The sequence below is a fragment of the Gasterosteus aculeatus genome, chromosome 2 (genome assembly GCF_964276395.1).
Source record: "Gasterosteus aculeatus chromosome 2, fGasAcu3.hap1.1, whole genome shotgun sequence".
Lineage (NCBI taxonomy): Eukaryota > Metazoa > Chordata > Actinopteri > Perciformes > Gasterosteidae > Gasterosteus > Gasterosteus aculeatus.
Window position 1 is genome coordinate 19,444,171 of NC_135689.1, and position 24,120 is coordinate 19,468,290.

General features: G+C 43.3%; 1 protein-coding gene and 1 long non-coding RNA gene across 4 annotated transcripts; both read left to right on the forward strand.

Moving 5' to 3' along the window:
• Positions 1-24,066, forward strand: LOC120828802 (solute carrier family 41 member 1). Of its 2 annotated transcripts, none has more exons than XM_040192403.2 (11): positions 1-202; positions 2,021-2,361; positions 11,833-11,940; positions 12,784-12,855; positions 12,979-13,123; positions 13,589-13,735; positions 15,195-15,339; positions 15,551-15,630; positions 20,109-20,243; positions 20,586-20,734; positions 21,971-24,066. In XM_040192403.2, the coding sequence occupies exons 2-11, from the start codon at positions 2,047-2,049 to the stop codon at positions 22,142-22,144; spliced, it is 1,470 nt and encodes a 489-aa protein (XP_040048337.1). In that variant the 5' UTR covers positions 1-202; positions 2,021-2,046; the 3' UTR covers positions 22,145-24,066. The 2 variants fall into 2 exon arrangements, with proteins under 2 accessions (XP_040048337.1, XP_040048335.1); XM_040192401.2 differs by lacking the exon at positions 1-202 and adding an exon at positions 780-1,167.
• Positions 17,410-19,112, forward strand: LOC144389423 (uncharacterized). Of its 2 annotated transcripts, XR_013453461.1 has the most exons (3): positions 17,410-17,612; positions 18,817-18,848; positions 18,963-19,112. It is a non-coding gene; the product is annotated as an uncharacterized LOC144389423 (long non-coding RNA). The 2 variants fall into 2 exon arrangements; XR_013453460.1 differs by lacking the exon at positions 17,410-17,612 and having other exon boundaries at positions 18,711-18,848.
• Positions 24,067-24,120: the final 54 nt, after the last annotated feature.

Sequence of the window (24,120 nt, forward strand, 5' to 3'; positions counted from 1 at the left end):
CACACACACACACACACACACACACACACACACACAGATCTTAACGCACAGACGTATGTTTAAAAATGCACGAGCAAACAGAAACAAACAAACTAAATATAGATGTATGTAGCATAGCAAGCATACAGGGAGGTACTCTCGGGAGCTCGGGGGTTCACCTCGATCATGCACACGCTCACCCTCACCAGCTCTGGAGACAAAGGTAAGGACGATACAAACAGAAGCGTATCTCAACTGTGCTCATTACAGGCTTTGAACAGGTGCCCAAGAACTACTATTAACACAGAATGTGTTGACTGAGCATGTGTCTTCATTATCAGCAACGCCCGACACAGATTTTGTGTCAGCAGCCACGGGTACTACGCAGGAAGGGGAGCTTTAGTCATACACGCCTTGGACTCTGGAGAGTGACGTCCATTGGTATTTTCACTCGTGCTTGCTCCCAGTTGCAACCTGCGCCGATTTTCGTTTGTTGTTGACTGTTATCATGCCGATTGTCTTCACAAGCTCTGATCGTGTCTTTCTTGTTTTTAAACGGCCTTTAGGAGGATGAGATATGTAAAACTTTGTTTTTAAGTCCTAACATGGCAGAGTGAAGAGGCTAAGTTTTACTAAGTAAAGTCAATAATAGTGAATACAAAAATACCCCAGATATCATAATGATAAAAACCCTACACGTGACATTTGTGAATCATTTACATTTCCAAATGTCTGCAGCTGCTCGCTTACTCCACAGGGGGCGGGGCTAGTCCATGAGGTAATCCAATTGGAAAGCGTCCGGTTGTGTAACCGTGGTTACCAGGGCAGTGGCATTATGGTATGCCGACATGGCTGCGTGCAGTGGAGGCATGGACGTCAACAGGAGATGCTTGTTGGACTTTTAGCGTTGCGACGCGAATCTGATGCAGTTGCAGACACATCTGGACATTTCCGGGAGGCTTCCGTCGTCATTGTGTGTTTAAACATTTGGATTTTTTTTGTTGTGAGCAGTTTTTTCTGCTCTTTTTGGTTCCGTTGGACCGAGTAGTTTATTAGCACACCCGTCACGTAACGCTAAACGGATATGCTCCCGGTGGACCGCTCAGCAAGAACAAATCCAACACGCTATCACATCGTTACTCCTGTCAGAGCTTCTCCTCTGATACACGTCACTGAGAGCACGCGCGTGTAAGTATTCTAAATGGTGAAAATGAGCGCGTGGGGTGATTTATTCCGTACTGTATTGTGTTGTTCTGTTGAGGGCGTCAGTAATACACATTGCACTCTACACAACCCGGCGAGGTTCAGCTCACACAAGGAACTTCACCAGATGTTGGCATTTTTAACAGGCGCATAAAGTTGCCATAAGAACGAAGTGTCAATGGTACTACGAGAAAAGCCCGTTATCATCTGGAGCTGATCACGTGGTCTGAAAGCTGAGCGTCTGCATATTTCAAATGCAAGGACAGCTTCCTTCGCTTTATGGTTCTGGTTTTGCAAAAACATTTTAAAGTCTACTGTCATTTTAATTGGCATATAAAACATGATATATTGATCTCCTACTGTATGCTGGGAAGTTACCAGGCTAATAATGGATTCAATTTGTTTCGTTTTTTTCTAAAAGGTTGATGTGAACACAGTTTTCTCTCTCACATGCAGAGCCAGTGACTGACAAAAAGCAAGAACATCAGGAAAGTTACAAATAAAAAATGGACCAAAACATTCAATAATGCAGATAAATAATGAACATGGAATTCAAACAGTGCAGTGAACTGCTGCGGCCTCACTGCATCAACTCATTTAACAAAAGCTTTAAACAAAAAAAAGCATTTCCTAAGCTGCGACAAGATATATAGGTAAACATATATCATCAACTTATTGAAAGTAAAGGAAATAATCAAATGTTCTGGTTGTATCAACTCTTCTGAGGTTAAAGGAAAACGTTATTGCTTTCCATAAATATATTGACAGTTTAATTGACAGTAATATCTTTTGATACTATAGATATAACATTTAACTCCTTTTTTTTCTGTATCCGCAGATTGAGCCAAAACCACCACCGCCATCATGCCCGGAGAGGATAAACCACCTCAGCAACAGACCCGCCAGAGGAAAAAAAACAAAAAGTCCCGCTCCAAGGGGAAGAGCCCGGGTGGGAGTCCCAATGCCCCCCTAGGAGGCGCCATAGACGACCAGGATGACCTCTTCTTATCCCCGGCGCTCCAGCCTCCTCTTAAAAAGACAGCGGAGGGGAAGCCGAAGGTTGCAGTGGCCAAGGTGGAGGAGGAGTCGTCCGTTGCTATCTGCCTCCAAGTGCTTTTCCCCTACCTGCTGGCCGGGATGGGCATGGTGATGGCCGGCATGGTGCTGGACGACGTACAGGTGAGAGCGCAGCCACGCTACGGCCTCATGGGGACGGCCTGTTTTGTAGATGTTTGGTACCTTAATATGTTAATAGTAAAGTTGTTGTTAGGATTCCAACCAGATGGTTTATTGATATCATTTTATTGATATCATGTGCCCATTCCTTGGTCAATTTCTGCATTTGTGATCATTACATCTTCTGAAAACAGCAAGCGACGTTTTCCCAATCTTCTGTTGTCGTGGCGACAAACCAATCCCGTCTCTATCCTCCGTTTGGTGGTGCGTAGGACCAGTTGTGATCTTCTACTGCTGTCGCATCGTGTATCCAACAATGCCCTTCTTCATACCTCTGTCGTTATTTAAATTACTGTTGCCTTTCTATTAGTTCAAACTGGTTTGTCCTTCCTCCTCCTGCCCCTGTCATAAACAAGGTATTTTAGCCCAGGAAACAGCCCCTCACTGGATCAGTGAGATCAGTAATTTGTGAAATACTCCAACTAGCTGGTCCGTGATCAGATAATCTGTTGACAGGCAATTGAGTGACTTTGTTTGTTAGTATCTATTGTGTGTGTGTGTGTGTGTGTGTGTGTGTGTGTGTGTGTGTGTGTGTGTGTGTGTGTGTGTGTGTGTGTGTGTGTGTGTGTGTGTGTGTGTGTGTATTTACATATATATTAGTGCTACAACAAATTAATACAACGGGACATAACTACTTGTATAGGTAAGTTATTTGAATTTAAACATATTTAACAACATATTACCTACACAAAAATAAGTAAATTAACTAATGGCCAAGACCGCAGATCTCTCGCTCGATTAAGGTAACGATTCTTCCAAATATAGGCATCTGGTCTAATTTATTCATGCAATATATAGTCAGTAGTCAGGCGCGCGCCCAGCCGTAAACTGTGAAGTTTGTGGTATTAGGAATTAAAGTAGAAAAGGCATTAGTTGTGATAGAAATGATTGTTTGTGTGATATCAGATAGTAGTAGAATCATTTTTGTATTATGAATTAAACATAGTGTATTGTGAGGGATTATGAAGCTGGATCTTTACAAAGTAGGATGGGTAACAAAATCAAATAACTTAATAAACATCATTTTGAGTTCAAACTAAATAACAGGAACTTCAAACAATATAGTGAGTGCTATTTTGGAAAAAAAGTGCTGATTTATCTTCAAACTGCAGGTTTGTACTATGCTGGCCATTCCATAGTTAATAGTTAATAGGGTGTGAAGACATTCCTCCGCTGTAGGTCTGTGGCGAGTGTGAGTTCCCGTACAGGGTCATGTTGTGTGTGTGCAGATGGGGGGGTTCTGTGGCCAACTGGTTTTGGGCTCTGCAAAATCAGTTGAATGCTATGTTTATACTATTACATTACATGTCATTTAGCTGACGCTTTTATCCAAAGCGACTTACAATAAGTGCATTCAACCATAGGGATACAAACTCAGAAGAACAAGAAACAAGAAAGTGCAATTTCCTCAAATAAGCCAATTTACAATTTGCTATAGATGAGTGGCGTTATAAGTACAATTTAAGTGCTACAATTTGTTAGTCTTTTAGTCGAGGTAGAGTCTGAAGAGGTGTGTCTTTAGTTTGCGGCGGAAGATGTGAAGGCTCTCTGCGGTCCTGGGGCTTCATTTATAAAACCTTGCGTAGGATTTGCGCTAGAAGTGGCGTACGGATGAAACTTAGGACGTGCGTACGCACAGAAATATTCACACTTATAAAACCGCGCACACACACGTCCCACGCAGTTTTCCCTTAATAAATCACAATCACTTCTAAATGCAGCGCAGCTTTTGCGGCTTCATGTCACGCCCATAGTTGCCCATATATAGTCTGTGGAACGCCCACAAATTAATATTCAACGATTGCGAAATCATGGCAAACACTGAGAGGAAAACGAAGAAACGTAACTTCACTCAGTGTTAAGTCGAAATGATCATTGCGAGGTGGAAAGGAGAAGTAAAATGCTTTTTGGAGGGCACAGTATGGGCATTGCTAATGCCAAAAAGGCACTTGAGTGGCAAAAGGTTGCAGAGCAACGCTGCAGCCTCACAACCTCGGACCGTGGCCGAAATAAAGAAGAAATGGTCTGTCATCAAAGTGGATGCAAAAAAGCATTTAGCGCGCCATCGCCAAAGTGTGTCTGCCACGGGTGGGAGAGGGGACACCGGAGCTGTCCCCTCTTGATGAGAGACTGGCGGCAATGATTAGGGATCGGGGACAGGGGACAGGGTCTGGGCCAACATCGGCGTCAGGGGGTCGAGGCACGTTTGGAAGCTGTGCCACATTATGTAGCACAGCACATGCAGCACGATTTTGCACACCTTTTCAGGAGTAGACAATAACCTCCCTCCAGTGCGGTCGAGGCAGCGCCATCTGCCCTTAAACAGGCCGATGGTGCGCTGCACTACAGCGCGAATCCTTCCATGTGCCACGTCTAAGAGCGCAAGATCAGCCATTCCGTGTCATTACGCATTGTAATGGCATCATGGCATTTTATTACCGTCCGTTTGATTGCATCTGACAAGCAACAGCTGTGTTTTGAGGATGAATTGCATAACATGCCAATATTATTGCAGAACATATTTCACCTGAAAATGTGTTAATTTGTATTTCTGTTTGTTTTACGCTGCAGATCGATCAAACGGGTGTTCGTGTTATTTATGAGAGGCAGTATTGGCATTTCTCTTACAACAGTCTAGTTTTACACATTTTCACACCCGTTTGCGTGTTTCTTGCATTTGCCGACGGTTCTCATTTCACCCGTTTTTGTGCGTACGCATGGGTCCGAGCTTGCGTGAAGGACCGCACATTTTTCCGTCAAGTTTTCTTTTCATAAATACCAATTATTGCGTAGAGAGCGGCGTACGCCTTCTTTTGTGCGTACCCAACGTTTATAAATGAGGCCCCTGGTGTCTTCAGAGAGCTCGTTCCACTATTAGACACATAATGGTATTTAATATGTTATTATTAGTGTGTGTTATAGATTTTAGATGATAATGGTGACGGTATATTATGGCCATATTATGTTCACATGGCGAAGCTTTAGGCGAAAGGTATAATCATTGAATGTATTGTGTTATTAGGGGTGGGGGAAATCGAAATTGAAATCGATTTTTTGATTTCTCTCGATTCTCTCCAGTCTCGATTCAGAAAAGTTAATAATCGGAATAAGCTTTTTTTTTTTAAAAGTCTGTCTCGGTCGAGCAAAAGCCCGTCTCGCGCGAGATATTTGCTCGCTCGCGAAGCGTGAACTTCCTCGCTGGTTTTCTTTTTGACAGTAAGGGGGCGGAGCCAGTCACCATGGTCTCTACACCTGATTGGTTACAAACCCCGTCTTTGGATTGGCTGGAGTGATGCATTCACACAATTATAGAAGCCCATTTCCGCACTAATGTAAGGGGATAATTAAGAGATAAAACATTGTCAAAAAACAAACGCCCCCCTTCGGTAATCGTAGTGGACCGTAGATGACAACCATCATTTACCATGATTACCGGCACATTAAGAGCAATGCGTCCGGCTCGCAGACCGGTCCGTCAGTCTGAATGTGAATATCTTACCTCATTATTTAGATTTTCCAAAAAGTCGATCCGTATTGAAAGTTGGCAAGATATTCACAGATTTGGACTTTTTTCCGGTATTTTACAAATCCATAGAGACTAAGAGCAGCTTTTTCTTAATTTAAAAGAAAATTGAATCTGTTTAATATTTTTTTTACATAGGCTACTTCCATATTCTGTTGAAATGCAAGCTGCGTTGGTTCTTGCATTATTATAGAAAATCATATTTGTGACAAAGATTTTTCTCTTATAAAAAATTAGAGAAGGTAATTAATTATCAAATAAAGAAGGAAGTGATTAGCAACCTCTGAGTAGCAAACTCAGATTTAAAAAAAAATTAGAAAATTGAGATGCATCGATAATCGTTTTATCAGTTCAGAATCGATAATCGGTTTAGAATCGATAATCTGTTCAGAATCGAATCGTTGGCGTCTGAATCGGAATCGAATCGAATCGTGAGGTGCCAAGAGATTCCCACCCCTAGTTATTAGAGGATAAGTTAGGAAAGTGAAGGACTCCACATTCGGTGACAAGAGGGAGCCAGAGAGGGAATGGGGGCGTCAGGTAATGGTCTGCCTGGGGGCGTGGTAACCAATCGATTGCAGAAGTGAGAAAACTGGGCGAAGCTACTATTGAGCTTGCAGACGATCGAAGGATGTAAACCAGATGGACCCGTATGCATGTAAAAATAAAATCTATCAGCTCGCCTGCCTCGAGCTCCGTGACCTCCTTAACCCTAGAAGGAGGAGCAAGCGGAAGAAGCGATCTCCCGTTCCCGCTGGGCCGTCGCAGCCATCTCCCGTTCCCGCTGGGCCGCCGCAGCCATCTCCCGTTTACGCTGGGCCGCCACAGCCATCTCCCGTTCTCGCTGGGCCGCCGCAGCGCTCTCCCGTTTCCGCTGGGCCGCCGCAGCCATTTCCCGTTTCCCCCAGGCCACCGCAGCCATCTCCTGTTCCCGCTGGGCCGCCACAGCCGTCTCCCTTTGCCGTTCCCCGACTGGCTCCTCTGACGCCGCCAGTACCGGCCCCGAGACTCATGACCCCGACGCCGCCAGTACCAGCCCGGAGGTGCCACTGCGGAGGTGTTCCGTGCCCCCGAGCCGCCGCCCGTGGAGGTGTTCCGTGTCCCTGAGCCGCCGACGACGACCGTGGAGGTGTTCCGTGTCCCTGAGCCGCCGGCGATGACCGCGGAGGTGTTCCGTGTCCCCGAGCCGGGCCGACCCCCGGAGGCTCTCCAGCCAAATGACCATCCGCCGGGCCGACCCCCTGAGGCTACCCGGTCGCCCCGGTTCGTGTGTGTGTTTTTGCCCGTTGGCCTTTTACTCTGTGGACTTTTTGACTATTAAAGTATTTTTCGTTAAAGTCTGCGTTTGAGTGCTGCCTTCCTACCCAACCCTCACACATATGATGCATCCACATGAAGCTATGAGATTATCTGAGTTACATGAATGGAATTAGAATTTGTTTTGCGGGATTAAATGGTTCTTTCTTAAACTAGTGGCAGTTTGAATCTTGATGTCTGCTTGTGTGAAGGTAAAAATATAAGTCATTGTAATGATGACGTGGTAAAAAAAGGAAAATAATTAACTTAATAATTATAGAGACACTGTTGCAGGTGAGTATTTGTTTGGCCTAACATATTGTTCTAACGTAAAATAAATAGATAGTACCCTTTATGACAGGATTACAATGTAAATGTAGCAGGTGGAGGCGAGCTAGAGATTGAAGAAACGGAGGGAATGAATGAGTCACGATGTACAAAGAGAGGCTGATGCAGTGAGAGGAATGTCACATGGAGGTAGAGCGAGGTAGGCAGACACGCAGCGAGAAAGGGAGGCAGGGGGGTGTAAGATGGTTGTTTCCCTTTATGAGGTCGCAGACAGCCCTGCCTCTTTCTCTGCTACGTCACCACTGAGCGGAGGGAGCAGGACTACCCTGACGCCGACGGGAGGAAAGGAGCACTCCAGCCTGCAGGACGCTGGCTGCTGCGTCTCGTCAGTGAACCTGCTTGAGTCTCGTGTCGACATCACCGAGCTGATTTTTCTTTGGGGAAAAAAAAGAGCTGGACTGACAAAGACAAAGGACTCCAACTCTCCAGACCTCTTCTTCTTATCATTCAGCTGTCACCGTGAGTCTGACTATCATTTTCAGGATACAGCTGTGCACTCAAGCTGGAGGTCAAACAGACTGAGGACTAGTTCCAACAAACACTTTGAACTAAAGCAAATGGATTCTGGAGTCAATCCAAGAAACTGGACTTTTGAAAGCTGAACTCTACTGTTCATTCCCCTGTGGATTCTGAAGCCATCTTAGTAAGCTTTAGCTAATAAGGCGGATCCGTTAAATACACTGTTTGACTTCAGGCGTAGGTGAATCTGCACTTGTTGACAAAGATCGGAGGCAGATGAGTAACAAATGGTTCTGATTGTGTTCACTGGTGATGCTGACAAATAGATAGCTCATCCCTGCTGACTCACCCTTGGGCCAAAGATGTCGCTCCATATTCCAGTTAAAGTATTTCATTTTGACTTGGAGAATAAGATAAGCAATCAAACAAATGGGTAATTCAGTGACAATCTTCTACTTGTTTTACATTGGAACATTTTAGGACATGGCAGTAGCTGAATACTTTTCATCCAATTTTCCTCAGAGGTAAGAAGATATATATTATATTCTTTGAGAGTGGATCAAGCGTGCATTCAGAAATACTGTGTCTCTGGTCTTCAAGCGCTTGACCCTCCCCTTTTTAAACTAAGGACGACCACATTGTTTGGTTTCTTCTACAGTACTCTCCTGCTCACTTCGTTTAGGAAGGGGAAGTTTTGGGGGGGTTTTTGGACACATGAGAATAATTTTTCCCCTTTACACTTGGACCCATTCGCACGTACTATGGGAACGAAACGTTGAACTTGCTGCTGGACTAACTCCAACATGGTGGTGACTCGTCTGGAGCTGGAGCTACGCTACCAGGGCAAGAAGTTACGTGGCGTGACATGGAAGTTGACCCGGTCAGAACATGGATTCATACCAGAGAGCTCCTGGCTCATCGCTGCCCAGGTTATAGTGCCGTACCTGGTGTCAGGACTCGGACTGGTCTCCGCTGGTATTGTTATGGATCTTATACAAGTATGAAAATCTAAGAAAAACCTTTGTTGAATAGTTTTGAGAGAGAATTTTGAAAGAGAATAATAGATGGATGATTAAAGATGGGCTGAGATTTCTAGACGCTAGTACAATAAGTATCTAACCAAGAAGCCGTTTGCATTGTTAGCACAGTCAGCTCTGCTGACTCCATTTTGAGAGAGTGTGGAGACAATCAATTTGATCCGGATTTTGTATTGAGCTCCTTTCAACACCTTTTTATTGGGGCGAGGTACAGGAAAATTCTTTTGGGAGTAATTGTACAGGTGCAGAAGGGTGGTCAGTGTTTCCTCTCAAACAGACAGATCGATGGAGGAGCCACAGCATTCACAGTAGTTTTAAATGTCCTGCAGCTTTCTGTTCACCAGATGGAGCCCTGGAGTGTGTACCGTCCATCTCTCTGAGCTTCCAAAATCAGATTTAGTTCTGGGGAAGCCTTGGGATGAAAGTGGACAGTTAATTTTATAAGTGGTTGGAGGAAGAAGGAACAGAGGCCAGAGAGAGCGTATAGAAACTTGATATCCTGAAATCACATGGGAGCATATCTGCATTTATCTGTTTCAAAGAAAAGTACACTGTTTGCAACATGTGTGTTGGCCTAAAATATAGCTTGAACTGTTCTGAACCTAACTATGCACACATGGTAATGATACAATAATGTCTGGATGATAAATAACTTTATCAGCAATAAGAGCAACAAATATTCAGTTCAAATATTCAGTATTAAAGCAGAAGTGGGCCACGTCCAAAGATAGCTACCCAACATCACAGGCCTTAGCTAGTCCAGAACAAATACACACACATACAAAAAGCAATCTCTCATGGCCTTGATTAACCCCCTTAAACCTCATCACCACCCCCCCCCCCCCCCCCTCCCTCCCTAGTTGCTGCTATATTAACAATTCAGGAAGCCGAAACCTGCTCATTGGTCATGTTAACGTTTGTTGAAGCAAACGCACAAGAGCACAATAGGTAACCGGAGAAAGGGGGGCTGAAGTCAAAATAAAAATAATATAAATAATAATCACTACATTCTCGTTTTTTGAACGTGGCAACCCTGGCTCGGCTAGCACTCGTCCTTTTTTGTTGCCCATCCTTTGTGACAGGTGTGTATCCCAACAGTACTTGCCACGTTAGTCGCAACAAAGCTAACGATACACTGGTCAGCATACAAAAAACTGCAGCTCCATCTAAAATGCACTGGCTGCTGAGATGGTGATACCTCCTCCAGCTCTCTCTTTTGAATGAAACCATGGTACTCAACCATGGAAAAGCTGTACAACTGGTGATGTTGAACCCGGTGAACAGAACTATTGTAAAAAAAATGCAGTTATCACTTAGTGATTGCATGCCTCTGACAGACATATTTCCTATAAGAAATCTGTGTGATGATTAGCACATGAATTCTTTGCTTTGGGAGGTCAAAGTGAATTTAAACCTCCTAAATAGAATCAATTCCTTGGTCAGAGCTGCTTGACATTGGGTTGTGTTTCTACAAAAGTTAATTTGCTTTCAACTTCTTGCTGAAAGATATTTGCTTACGTCATTACGTCAGTTTCACTGATCAAATCTGTGCTTCTTTATAACTAAACGTATTTTCTGACACTGTTTCCTTTCCACTCTTTCTTTCCTTCCTTCCTCTATTTCCGGCCTTATATGCCAGTCTCTCCTCTCATCTTTAATTCCCTCGCTCCCTTTTTCTCTCTGCTCCACTTCAGAATGCTCTTGGCAGCCTTGCCGTTCGTTTATATGCATCTATTTAGGGATCCAAAACATCTTGGAGTTGCCAACTGGAGTTGTAGTGAGAAAACAGCAGGCAGACTCTGTGAACTGTGCCTGTTCTAAACCCGCTGAACCTCTGCGGCCCTGCGTCGGGCGATGCTCAGACATGTGAAAACAGGAAGAGTAGCTTACTGGGTTAGTCTAGAATATGTGATGTGCATCAGTTAGGGACAAGGTCCACAGGGTCCATCTGTAAGGTGGAGATGCTGTTCATGCCTCCATGCTGGAGATATTGTGGCCAGAGGCATTGTGGTTTTGGGTCGCCCAGCTCTAGCGTAAACCGGATATAAGAAGTGGACGTAGTACATCAATTTACCTGTCGTTTTGAAGGTTTGAGTTCTGCGATTTACCATCGCCATCTCTGATTACAAACGTTGCATGGCGTTTGTTTTGCAACCAATGAACTGGATTGAAACGTACTTTGCCTTTGCCCTTTTTGACGCTAAAAGCTGCCTCCTATGTCTTTATATATTCCCAGTAACACTGGAACGCACTGGCCAAATCTTAAACCTGGGATCCCTTCGGCTGTCGTCTAACAATGACCGAGCTGTTTATTGATTTTATAAACAATTGTAAAATGACTACTATTGAGACAGTTCAGTTGTACATGTGGTGTCTCAGCCACAACTCCACTCTGATATCTCAAATGTTAATAGCCTGAAGCAGCCAGTGAAGGTTTCTAGAGGCTACACCTGGAACCCCATAAATATGCTCCCTCTCCCCCCCGGAGGACTACCGACGTCAGGCCGTTAGCTGATTGCTCCGCGGCCCCTGGCATTAGCCTAAAAAACGCTTTGGTTTTTTAGGCTAATGACAATAATGACAATTTCACATACTGCCTACTCAGATAAGGTGGTGACATCTTGAGAAGGCGTCAATGTTGATCGCAACGTGATGCAGCCACGGGGGGGCGGGGGGGGGGGATTCTGGAGTAATTTAGTGTAAATTTCTGTTTGTGTAATGCTAATAATTGCAAATGTGTGTGTCTTTCAGCACTGGAAGGTGTTTAAGGTGATAACAGAGGTGTTCATCCTGGTGCCTGCGCTGGTCGGACTCAAAGGAAACCTGGAGATGACCTTGGCTGCTCGCCTCTCCACTGCGGTAAGACGGACCAGGTGTTAAATGCTTTTATAGTCATATAGTCAACATTTGGGCTCAAGGGGATACATTGAGAGATTAGGGAATGAAATGGGTAACAACTTTCTGTATAAGAACAACCTAGTTATACATTTTCCCTTTCCCAGTACATACTCACGCTACTTTAACTTACGGTAATGGCGTTACTGTGTGACAAAACAGGAAAACTGCACAGATATTGGAGGAACAAAATATCAGGAAATATCATAGCTGGCTAGCCAGCTATAAAATAATTATGTTGATTTTTTTAATTGTGCAGGGCAAAAAACTTTGAACTGGGTGAGCGAAAAGTACTTGCAGTGGTATTTATTATTATTTTAAGTTATTTATTACTACGTCCATCCTAAATATAAATAAATATGCATAAAATATGCTTATTCCTGTATACGGTGGGGGTTGAACCGCTCTTAAAAAAAAAAAAAAATCAGCGCGCTCAATTAGAATAATTAGAAAAATTAGAAAATAGAAATAGAAAAATAATTGAATACGATAATAAAAGTGAAATACGCAGTAGATAGTGCCATTTTTCGCCAAACAGAGATTCCCTCTATTCTCGCTTCGTCTATCTAGGCCGGATTATATGCCTCTGTTCACAAAACAGAGTCTTTCTGTGTCTGTAGGCGTTGTATTTCTGTCACAACCTCCAGTGATTGGCTGTGATTCCAACGGTGGCCCCGCCCAGCTTGTTCGTTTGCGTCGTCCATCTTCCCCATCGTTTCGGGGCTGTAATCACGTGTTCAATCAAGTGTTACCCAGCCAATCAATTGGAAACATTATTGTTGTTGTGGTGTCTCCCTTTGTCTGTAGGCCAACACAGGCCAAATGGACGACCCCGATAAACAATGGACCATGGTGTGCAGCAATCTGGCACTAATACAGGTAACCAAACATGATTAAATGTTCAATAAATAAAGAAGATGATGAGGATGACTGCTGAGGGTACTCCGCTCTGCCTGTCACGTTTATTGCCGTGCTCTCGTTGCGTCTTGTGTTTTTCTGCAGGTCCAGGCGACGGTGGTGGGTTTCCTGGCAGCCGTAGCAGCTGTGTGTTTGGGGTCGTTTTCCAGGGGGGGGGTTGAACTGGACCAGGCAGCTGTCCTCTGTGCCAGCAGCATCACCACGGCCTTCGTTGCTGCGCTTTCCTTGGGTAAGCGACGGGGGACACCGACAATATACTAATAAATGTATATTTGCAAAACGTGGAACTGTTCCTTTATTTTATACCCCGGATGTTAAACACCATCAGTCAAGTGCAGCATATTCGCCGAGCAGCATCCTCGCGCGTCCACATCACCCTCAGCTCTCACTGCATAATCCATAATTCCCCCTCGCCTCCTCTGTCTGAGTGTGTAGAAGAAGCTTGTTGAGTGGTTCTGTTAAATATGTTTTATTCATTTACGCATTGCTTAGCTCACTCCCCTCTTTGCAGTGTCTCTCTCCCTCTCTCCTTTTTCTCAGAGAAATATAAAAAATACTGCTTTTTTGCTATTTTGCTCAGCTCTAAACACAGCTTGTCTAAAAGTGGTCAATGTTTAGTAAATGATGAGGCCAAAATCCTTTTTGTCGTTGTGTATTACCAGTTATTTCCCAATGACACCGCCCCCTTCTGTAGGCCTGGTGATGATCGGAGTGATCATCGGCTCCAGGAAGGTGGGCATCAACCCCGACAACGTGGCCACGCCCATCGCTGCCAGCCTGGGCGATTTGATCACCCTGTCCCTGCTGGCCGGGGTCAGCAGCACACTCTACGAGTATATCGGTGAGGTGATACAGGGACGCAGAGGCATGATGGGAGCCCACCCCCGTCCCCCCAGTCATGCCTCTGTATATTTCCCCCCATAGAGTCCAATGAGAAACAACATTTTGACAGTGCTGATCACACTTGATACCTGCAAAAGCCACATTTATTTTCTCAGATGGCTTGATGCTTTTCAATATGCTAACATGTTTCCTGGATTTCTCTCCTTGCATCTTTACATATAGTCAATAGATTAAAAAAAATGAACTACATTTTGCACATTTTGAAATGTGTTAATTGCAATTAGTGAATGTTGTTGTTAATGTTTGTTTTTATTCTAAAGATTAAATCTTAAAAGTAATGAGTAATCACTTTAGAAAGTGTGTATTTTCAACAGTGTTGTTTCATTGTTAAAATTATTTTAAACACAAAACTACACACATTTGATCATCTTGGAGGCAGAATTCCACCGGGTGGAACGTGTTGAACTAACGACTCTTCCTGCTGTCCTCGTGCACTTTGCTCCCAACTCTCGGTCATTTGAAGGCTGTATTTGAAGGTCCCCATATTTAGCCTGAACCTTTTTAAAGTATTTTAGGGACACAGTGGTGGCTCTCTGTTTCTGAAAGTTATGTTAACTATGTTAAAATAGTTTGTTGCATCAATCTCTCTAGTAGTCTCAAACTCATTTGAGGTTCGGGCCAGATATGCAGCAAGACTCCGACCGAACGCGGACCAAACCGGCGAGCGGTACAGCTGGCGAGGGGGTGGCGCTGTCGGCCGTACCCCCCACCACCCCGCCCCCCGGCCGCGGGCCAGCAGACCGGAGTTTGAGACTCCTGGCATAGATGAACACGTTTGTGTTCAATTCAATTCAATTCAATTCATTTTATTTTGTATAGCCCATAATTGCAAATTAAAAATTTGCCTCAGAGGGCTTTACAGTCTGTACACATACAACATCCTCTGTCCCGAAACCCACCATCGGCACAGGAAAAACTCCCCAAAAAATGAAAAAACCCTTCCAAGAGGGGAAAAAAGGGAAGAAACCTTAGGGAAGAAACCTTAGGGAGAACGTCAGAGGAGGGATCCCACTCCCGGGATGGACAGACTACAATGGATGCCTTGTGTACAGAATGAACAATATATAATACATGCAATTCCTATGACAGAAATGATTCAAGTAATTGTGAGTAGTAAGCCAGGCGCACAGCAGGACCACTGCAGAGGCAACCACCATCAGATAGAACCACCATCCACAGTGTTGTGTTGACGCCCTATAGGAAGTTGGATCTCAAATAAATTATTCCAAAGGAGCGGCTACATTTGTAGAACATCGCCATGGTATTCTGCCTCTTTTACATCACTAGAGCCGCAAAGACTTCCGTAAAAGGATACTCCGGTGTTTCCTCCACCTCTCCTTGTCGTGCAACCCTTTGTTTCTGTAGTGTATGAGACAGTGTCTGTCCCTGTTCCACAGATGTATGGTACCTGTCCCCCCTGGTGTGTCTAGTCTTTCTGGCTCTGATCCCAATCTGGGTGGTGGTGGCCCGACGGAGCCCTCAGATCCGGGAGGTTCTCCGCTCGGGGTGGCAGCCTGTGATAGTAGCCATGTCCATTAGCAGGTATTTACCTCCAGCATGATTTTTAACCTTTGTAGACCGTGGAGTTGAAATTTCAACGAAAGAGTTAATAAAAATGAAGTATGCAATATAAAGGAAGTGTTCAGTGAGTAAATGCAGCAGCCGTGTAAACCTCTAACCAGATTAGATTTGTTCCATTGTGACATCAGGATGCCGTGACATTCGTTTTCCCCTCTGTGTTTGTGCTTCCCAGTTTCGGAGGCCTTATACTGGACAGGACAGTGAGCGATCCCAACTTTAAGGGCATGGCGGTCTTCACGCCCGTCATCAACGGTGAGCCACAGGAAGTAATGAAACCAAGAGATACGTTGGCATTTTGGTTCCTTTATTTGGTTGCACGGCACATTAATATAACAGTATTCAAACATTCGTTTTTTATGGCAAAACACCTTCAGAAAAGAAAAGGCAAATGGTTTTCATGCATGTATCTTTGAACAGATATGTTCTTATAAAGTGTCCCTTGTCAGCAAATGTCAACATTTTCTAGTCTCAGTGTTCAGTCTTTGGTCACATCCCTCAGGCCTTCTGGAAAGGCAGGACAGCCTGTCCCAGTCGCACAAAGGTCCGTCCAGTCACTCCACGAGACAACCCAAACTCTACAGTCCCGTCACATAATCCTTGAAAGCTTGGAGTGCCGAGCACCTCTATAGCTCAAAGGCTCCATCACTGGGATTTTCCACTGTGGATTTTCCTTTGTGCATTTGGTGTAAGACAATCAAGTAAGAATCAAAAAGCTGCAGGGAGAATTAAGAGAATTTTTTTTTCCACATGGTGTGTACTGGCCGTGTGAGGAAGAGCTTCAAGCTTGAATGTGTTCAGGTTGGTAAAGGGCACAGGCAGCAGCATGTAGGGGTCATATAGGAGAAACTCGTGTGTCAGGGAAAATCAATACAACATTAATTCAATTATTTTCAATATTTATTTTGTATAACCCAAAGTCGAAAATTACAAATTTGGCATGACAGTCTGCACACATATATATACACACATATAAAAAATATATATACAAAAATATATATATAAGTAAAAGCTAGTAAAAAAAACTTGAAAAAAATGCATTCCTGAATAAGGTTTTGAGGTCAGTTTTTAAAAGAGTCCAGTACCGTACTGCCCTCAGGTGGTCAAGGAGACTGCTGAGCAAAAGGCCCAGTCGGCCGTGGTGTGGAGCTTGGTGCTGGGGACCCGGAGGAGCGAGCTGCTAGCAGATCTGAGGGTGCGGGTGGAGGTTTGGGGAATGAGTAGTTCTTGCAGATAGGGAGGTGCATGTCCATTTATGCATTTATGAGTGAGTAGTAGAAAAAATCCTCAATGAGACAGGGAGCTGGTGTAGGATGTGTGTTATATGTTCATAAGTAAATTACAGTGGTCCATTCTTGAGGAGATAAAGGCAAGATAATAAATGGACAAGCGTCTCTACATCTGACAGGGTCAAAGTGGGGCGGAGTTTGGAGATGTTTTTGAGATCATAGAAGGAGGTTTTGCACAGATATCTCATATGGTCAGGTGAGGGTCAAACCGAACTCCTAGATTGGTAGCTGTGAACGAGATTTGTATGAACTGACTGTCAAAGGTGAGATGGATAATGGAGGATGACTGAACCTGGTGTGGCGTGCCAACAAGAAGGGCTTCGGTTTTGGAACTGCTTAGCTGGAGTTGCTCATCCATGCCTTTATCTCCCCAAGACAAGCGGTGAGACATGACGTAGCTGCAGTCTTGATGTAGAGCTGTGTGTCGTCAGCGTAACAGTGAAAGGACATACCAGGTTTGCTGAAGACACATCCAAGGGGGAGCATGTAGGTCAGGAGTATTCAACTAAAATATGAAGCGGTCCAGAAAATTTCTAGAAGCAAAGGTCCGGAAGATCATGATATGACTACTTAGCATTTTTCTCACCCGCCCCTGTCTCTTGCTTTCTTTGTCGCGTTGGTCTTTTTCTCAAATTTTACACAGTAAATTTGCCAGTGTCAAAAAGGCAGTGTCAAACTATTTTAATTCTTCCGGAGTTCTTCCAACAATGGACAGAGTAAAATTGAACCAGAAAACTTCCAGTGTTGGTGAAAATAATCGGAGTTAACAGAGGTTTTACTCTGTCAGTGTTATTGACTCTCTCAGGCCCTGATTCAACACTGATTAGAGCAAGATACCTTCCAGAGTATCACAAAGAATACTCTGGAGAGCCCCGCCCACCAACTTTCCCGGTCAAACTGAGAATGTGGATTCTGGCATCGCCATCTTCCTCGCATCGAAATACTGTGGTAAGTCTTTCTACTATAAACTATTCCCGTTGTTTTTTTTCATTCCAGTAGAATCTGTATAAGAATAAAGGGACGTATTCATTCACCACACTAGTCAATGTTGGGTTCGTGTCTTCAAATACCGAATTTCAAATGGCTAACGTGATATCGGGTCGGCGGTTAGCTTAAATGTAGCAGCCAAATGTCTGACCACGCAACACCAAACTGAACAAAAACGACACGAGGTAACGTTAATGTCAGCGAGGACGAGCTGTCCTGGTGTGTTATGTGTCATGCTTGCACATTTATTTCAGTAAAATGAAGGAAAAAATTCGTTGAAGCAGTCATATTTATTATTTCTATTTGAGCCGGAGCAAATCGCTTTAGCGTCACAATTTGGTCGAGCATAGCGGGACATGTCGCGGACATGCGGACGGGCTCATAGGACCCGCTAGTTCACCGGCAGACGGCGGAATGCACCGAGTCGACCCAGTTAACGTGAACCGAGCCGCGGCTCCGAGAGGCTCGGTTCCCGTTAGCTGCTGCTGTAGCCATAGATATATAAAGAGTAGACGCTGCATTGGCTGCTGAGGTGCAAACAAATATTTTTTATTATATTATATACCAGAATATTATTACTGTTATGCCTACTATGAATATTAAAATACGCCGAATCATGTTTTCGGTGTCATGCCTACAAAATGCCGTGAACATCCGCTTTTGTATTCAGCGAGTGACGCGCTGACACTTCGTTGCGCCAGCTGGCACTGAGTGGAGCGGGTGACCGGTCCAAGCTGGCGGCCCCGCGGCTCGTCAGCACCACTAGGCAGCAGCGGTCGATGTCTATTCTTTATGTCTATGGCTGTAGCTGCTGCTTAATTTATGCTTCCACGTTACGGCGGCGGCGGGTGTGGCGGTGTGTTTCTGCGGGTGCCGAATCCTTGGTGAGCCGAAGCTCATATTGAAGCGCAGGCTACGGAGAAGACGTGAATTTACAACACTGGTTCACCCACTGAGGGACCTGGATGAGCAAGTGCACTTTCGATACTTTCGAATGTCAGCAACTGCCGCAAATTACGTTGTGAGCGGACCAATCACAGCACTTGCGATCTACGTCAACTCGACTCGCAGTTAGATTTTTTCGGAGGTGCACGTCAGGCTACGGCGGAGGGGTCTACGTAGTTACGTAGTTACTTAATATGTATATTTTCCTTTTTTCTTTCAGATTGTTCTTTAATGTACTGTGGTGCTCTGGTGGTAAGTAATAAGTTGATGTACTTGATTTTTAAAGCTGAAATAGGGTATTTTCAGGTTGTCAGCTTGTATGGGGTTGTAGATCATAATGTTGATTTCAGTTTGCTGTCTTTGCAGATACCATCATGTTGATCAAAACATTCCTGTCATCCAGCACCAACCAAGATCTTTGCCACTGTGATAAGATGTGAGCTTTACATGTTTTAGGTTTACTTTTGATGCCAATATTTCATGTTTACTTGGAATAAATATGTATTACAGTATGGATACAATTGTCTGTGTGTTTTTCCCCCTGCATAGATATGCAACACTGGTAGGAGTTGGTTAAAAATCAACACTCTTTGGAGTGATTTCATAATCAACATAGTGTAAAGTAGGTTTAACACTGGAAAGGTTATTTCTTTTATAACTCTTTAGTGTTACATGTGAATAACACTATGGGTGTTACTTCTTACATAGTGTAAAACTTGATTGACACTTCTTAGAGTTAATATTATTACACTACACTGCACCTAGTGTAAAATTTTAACTCTTACCAGAGTAAAATTGACTCTGGAAATTTAACTCTGTGTTCAGTGTACATTTAACACTCTGTAGATAGGGACCATATGTTCACTGAGGAAGTGTTAAAATTGACTCTTTAAGTGTTGTATTAACACTGGCGATTTTACTGTGTACTGTTTCTTTTCTTCCTACCGACTTTTTTGTTGTAATTTGCCGCTACCTCTCTCGTCTGTCTACAGTATTATTAGTCTGCACAGATCATCAGTTGCTGAGGATGTGGGATTTTGCACTGGCCTCAGTCTTTTAACAATAAAAATACATAATAATAAAAAGGACAAAGGGACAAAATGTCAACCCCCCCTTATCACTGGTGAGCCTTTTTTTGGTTGCGTTGTAGAATGTCACATCTAGGGTCTGTTTAATCATGATCACGATCAGACACTTTGACACAAAGTCCGAATTTATGAAGAGTCTCTGAAAATGTGTACAACTAGGATCACATTTCCATATGACTCCTAGATCCGGGGTAGAGCTTTTATTTGTGTTTTTTCTATTCAAATGACTCAACTGTTCCTTTGCGGCTTGGCTTATTGATCTCTTCTGTTGTCACTTGGCCTAATTATGTGTGCAGGATGGCACAAATGAGGGTGATTTATGAGAACACCAAATCAATACCGGCTCTTGTGAATAAATCGGTGCGGGAAAGGGACGAGTCAAGTGCTCACCAGACCCCCCTCTGTCTCCCCTGGTCCTGTGTAGGAGTGGGTGGTAACTTGGTGGCCATCCAGGCCAGCAGGATCTCAACCTACCTGCACTTCTGGAGCATCCCCGGGGTGCTGCCCTACAAGATGAGGCAGCACTGGCCCAATCCCTGCATCTCCTTCTTCTCCTCAGGTAACGTGATCGGGCTGATTGGTATCTACCGATACGTCGAGAAGAAGTTTGTAGCTCAGAAGTTCATTTTTGTTGGCCTGTGTGTAAACTTATCTAGAAATAAATACATGAATAATCCGAAGAAACAAACGATGGTCATTGTTGATGAGCCATGTTCATTTTGCTTAATAAATGCTGGTACAAAATGCATTAGTAGTTTTATTGAGCTAGGGTCTCTAAAGTCTGATTTATGTTCCTGTGAAATTATCACCTTGAATCTAATCTCAATTTATGCCTCAAAGGATCTTAGTACTAAGGCAAAGTAGCACTGCCTGCGAAGTACTCACCCCTCTGTGTCTCCAGGGTTGAACTCAAAGTCGGCGCGGGTGCTTCTGATGCTGGTGGTCCCTGGTCACATGGTCTTCCTCTTCGCCATCTCTCTGCTGCAAGGAGAGGAGGCTCCCATCACGGTGGCCTTCACCGTCTGCTACCTGTGTGCCGCTCTGCTCCAGGTAATCTATTCGGTTTTAGAGCCACATTCTGTGAGACATTGCCATGCGCCCCCCCCCCCTACAAATAATTAATTTAGGACTTAACTATTGAGACACTCTCGCGCACACTAATGAAACACTCTTCCGTTCACTGTTGAAATGCTCTCACACACACACTAGTGAGACACTCACATACTCTGTAAACTTGTGCACGCGCATATATAAAACATTATACACACTCATCTGAAACACTTACACGTACATATGAGAAACACACACACATACATATATACTTTTGTGTCATACACATACATATGACATGCTTACATGTTTACAATTGAAGCATTATACGAATCTATCTTAAACACTCATACATGCACATATGAAAAGATTGTATATATACATATATATATATATATATATATATATATATATATTGTTGGACACTTACATACATTCATAACTGAATTACTTGCATGTGATTACAAAGATATAAAAAGTTTAGAGACATATGCAAGTGTTTCACATGTATTCATACGAGTAATCTCACTAGTGAATGTAAGAGTATGTCACCAGTCTCTCAGTAGTGTGCACAAGAGCATTTCAATAGCGAACGTTAGAGTGTCTGAGTAGTGTGCATGAGAGTGTCTCAATTGTTAAGTCGGCCCCTCATAAGAATATGTTCATTTAAAATTCTTGGGATTCTACCTAAAAACTGTACAGTGCAGTCCCCCTGTAGTCAGCCATTGGTTTGTAGACCACTGTTTCGCTATCTTAGCTTTTACAACAAGAAGTAGCACAACCAATCAAAAAGTTCACAATTACTGAAATAAAAAAAACAGAAGAAAAGTTGAAGTAAAAGTGAACACAGCCAAAACCAAGCCCGGTCCAAAGTGCGTCATGCTCGCCTGTCACTCATAAGGTAGCCCCACCCTAAAGCATACTTTGCTTTTTCTATAAATTCACCATAATTACCAAAACAAAACTAGACAAAAGATTGAGACCAAAAAATTCAGTTTACAATGTTTAAAATGTCAGAGGGAGTCATTTTCTCATTAGGCTTCTATACAATCACCTTTTTTTGTCTCCCCCTGCTGCTCAGTAATGAAAGTGCATGTTTTAAGGCTCTCCTGCAGGAGCTTCACTTTTCAGACCCAATCGTTGCCACCTGCTCTAAGCCAATTTTCCCCAATATATCCACATTTTGTTTTTTCCTCTGATAGCAGACTTCTCAGCTCAGTGTTCTCCTCCAAACAGGTGGCCATCCTCCTTTACTTTGCCGACCTCATCATCCGCGCGATGTGGAGGCGGAGCCTGGACCCTGACAACTTCTCCATCCCCTACCTGACCGCTCTGGGGGACCTGCTGGGGACGGGCTTTCTGGCCCTCTGCTTCCGCAGCGTCTCCCTGGTTCAGAGCCTGGGTCTCTGAATGTTTCCCCATGGACAATAAGGCAATTGTCACTGGGCCAGTCAACACAAGGAATTCCTTTTCACAAAATTTCAACTTTACAATGACAGAGAGGAGGCAAAGGGGACAGCCACTGATTTACACCCAACCATATCGGCGATGGAAACATCTACAAATCACTTGCAGCTCTCCTACCCGTATCCCTGTAACGCACAACAGCTGTTTCCTCCACTGCACCTCCAATCTAACTGCAATACACAGCTCACCAAAATCGTCCAACAGAGAAGGAGAACTAGTTAAAACAAATATTTAGACTCTGACTTAAATCCCCCACGATCCATCAGAAGAACTCTCCAGAATATGTTGCTTTTCTTTGCACATGAAGACATGTAATAAATGTGCCACAGTAAAGTTCAGGAACAAAGTGTTCAAAGGCAAACAATTCTAAACGTACAACTTCTGAAAGGGAGAGGTTGTGATAAAGCTTTGATGTTATGACTCTTAGGGCTGATTATTTTCAACCCCCCCCCCCCCAAAAAAAAATCATAAACCCTAAATAAATACAGACACTGCACCCTCTTCTGCTGTCATTATTGCAGTCCAGTGCTGCAGCATAGAAAGAACACTGTGATCTCAAAGCCATATTCAATGGGATAACCACAACACAGCCTTCTTCCTGTACTTTTGTGAAAAAAAATCATGAAGCCCTGGGATGTGCTCATATTTTTTGTGTGAATTGAGACAGATGTTTAAGTCCACATCTGACAAATATCATTCAAAGTCATGTGGGAGCATCTTGATCTCGCAATTTTGCATTATTTAACGTTACAGATTTTTTTAAAAGTGTGAGTAGAAAAACCACCACAGTGTTAAGAGATCGTAGTCTGTAGTAGATTAGGAAATACAAGCAAGAGAGATGCCTAATGTGTATATGAGTTTAATCTTTAAACATGATTTCCCAGAATGTATGCGTAAATGCACTTATGACGTCACATGAAACAATTTTGCTTTTAGACCTAATTTTAGAGGCAATAACATTGAAACGGGAGGCATCTCTAAAACATCCATTGTTGTACAAAATTAATCTTATGTCAGACACTTCAGTCTCAGCAGGGCTTTCAGTACTTTTTAAACCAAAAAGTAATGAAATGAATGTATATGTACAATTTAAACGACTTAATATCACTGAAATCAATGTGTGATCTGTGACACTGTGAGACTTGTCACAGGTGAGGTTGTGTTGTACATCACATGAGTGGGGCTGGATGGAATATCAGATGATCTTTATCATTAAGAATCATTATTTATTGTTCTCAGTTTTGAGGTTTGTCTAAGGTACATTACGACCAGCGAAATATTCTAGACCTATCACCTCATTTAATGGATGGCTACATGTACATTTTTGAAAAGAAAATCATTTAAGTTGGTATGAGAATGGTAATTTAAAGAAGTTTCATATTTTGGAAATTGTTTTTGGAATGAATTGTTACAACTTAAATGAGAAAAGTAATAGAATAAGTATGTGACGGTGAAAGACTGGAAACATGCACATCCTTCTTTACTAGTAGTCTAAAGTTGCCTTAGAAAGCAGAGTTAATGTCAGATGTGTCTGATATCCTCACTCATAGTCATGCTGTAATAACTTCATTTAAATGTCTTTTTGTTTGTGCTCTCTGTTAGCAAAGATTCATACTGTACTTTAATGTTGACACTGCCATGTAATGAATGTAGGAGCTTTAGAAATACCTTCATCTTGTCATCCTGCAGTGTTCAGAGACACCAGTCATGTCCTACGTGTGCGCTTAAAAATGTGTGTGGAAAGTGTGAAATCAATTATGTGACAAATGTCTGGTGACTGTTTATGTGACTTTGTGGCTATGAAGTTATATTTTAATAAAAACGAGTAGTATAACAAAATACCACACACTCAGATCAACCCCAAATCAGATGACTTCTTACTTTGTTGACATTAAGTGGAAATATCAATAAAACAATTA

Bases quoted from the DNA above. Each gene is read 5' to 3' on its own strand.
- LOC120828802 (XM_040192403.2), top strand. From the start codon at position 2,047: ATGCCCGGAGAGGATAAACCACCTCAGCAACAGACCCGCCAGAGGAAA. The intron at 13,124-13,588 runs GTAAGCGACGGG...CCCCTTCTGTAG, and splicing joins CGTTGCTGCGCTTTCCTTGG to GCCTGGTGATGATCGGAGTG. The intron at 15,631-20,108 runs GTGAGCCACAGG...GGTCCTGTGTAG, and splicing joins CTTCACGCCCGTCATCAACG to GAGTGGGTGGTAACTTGGTG.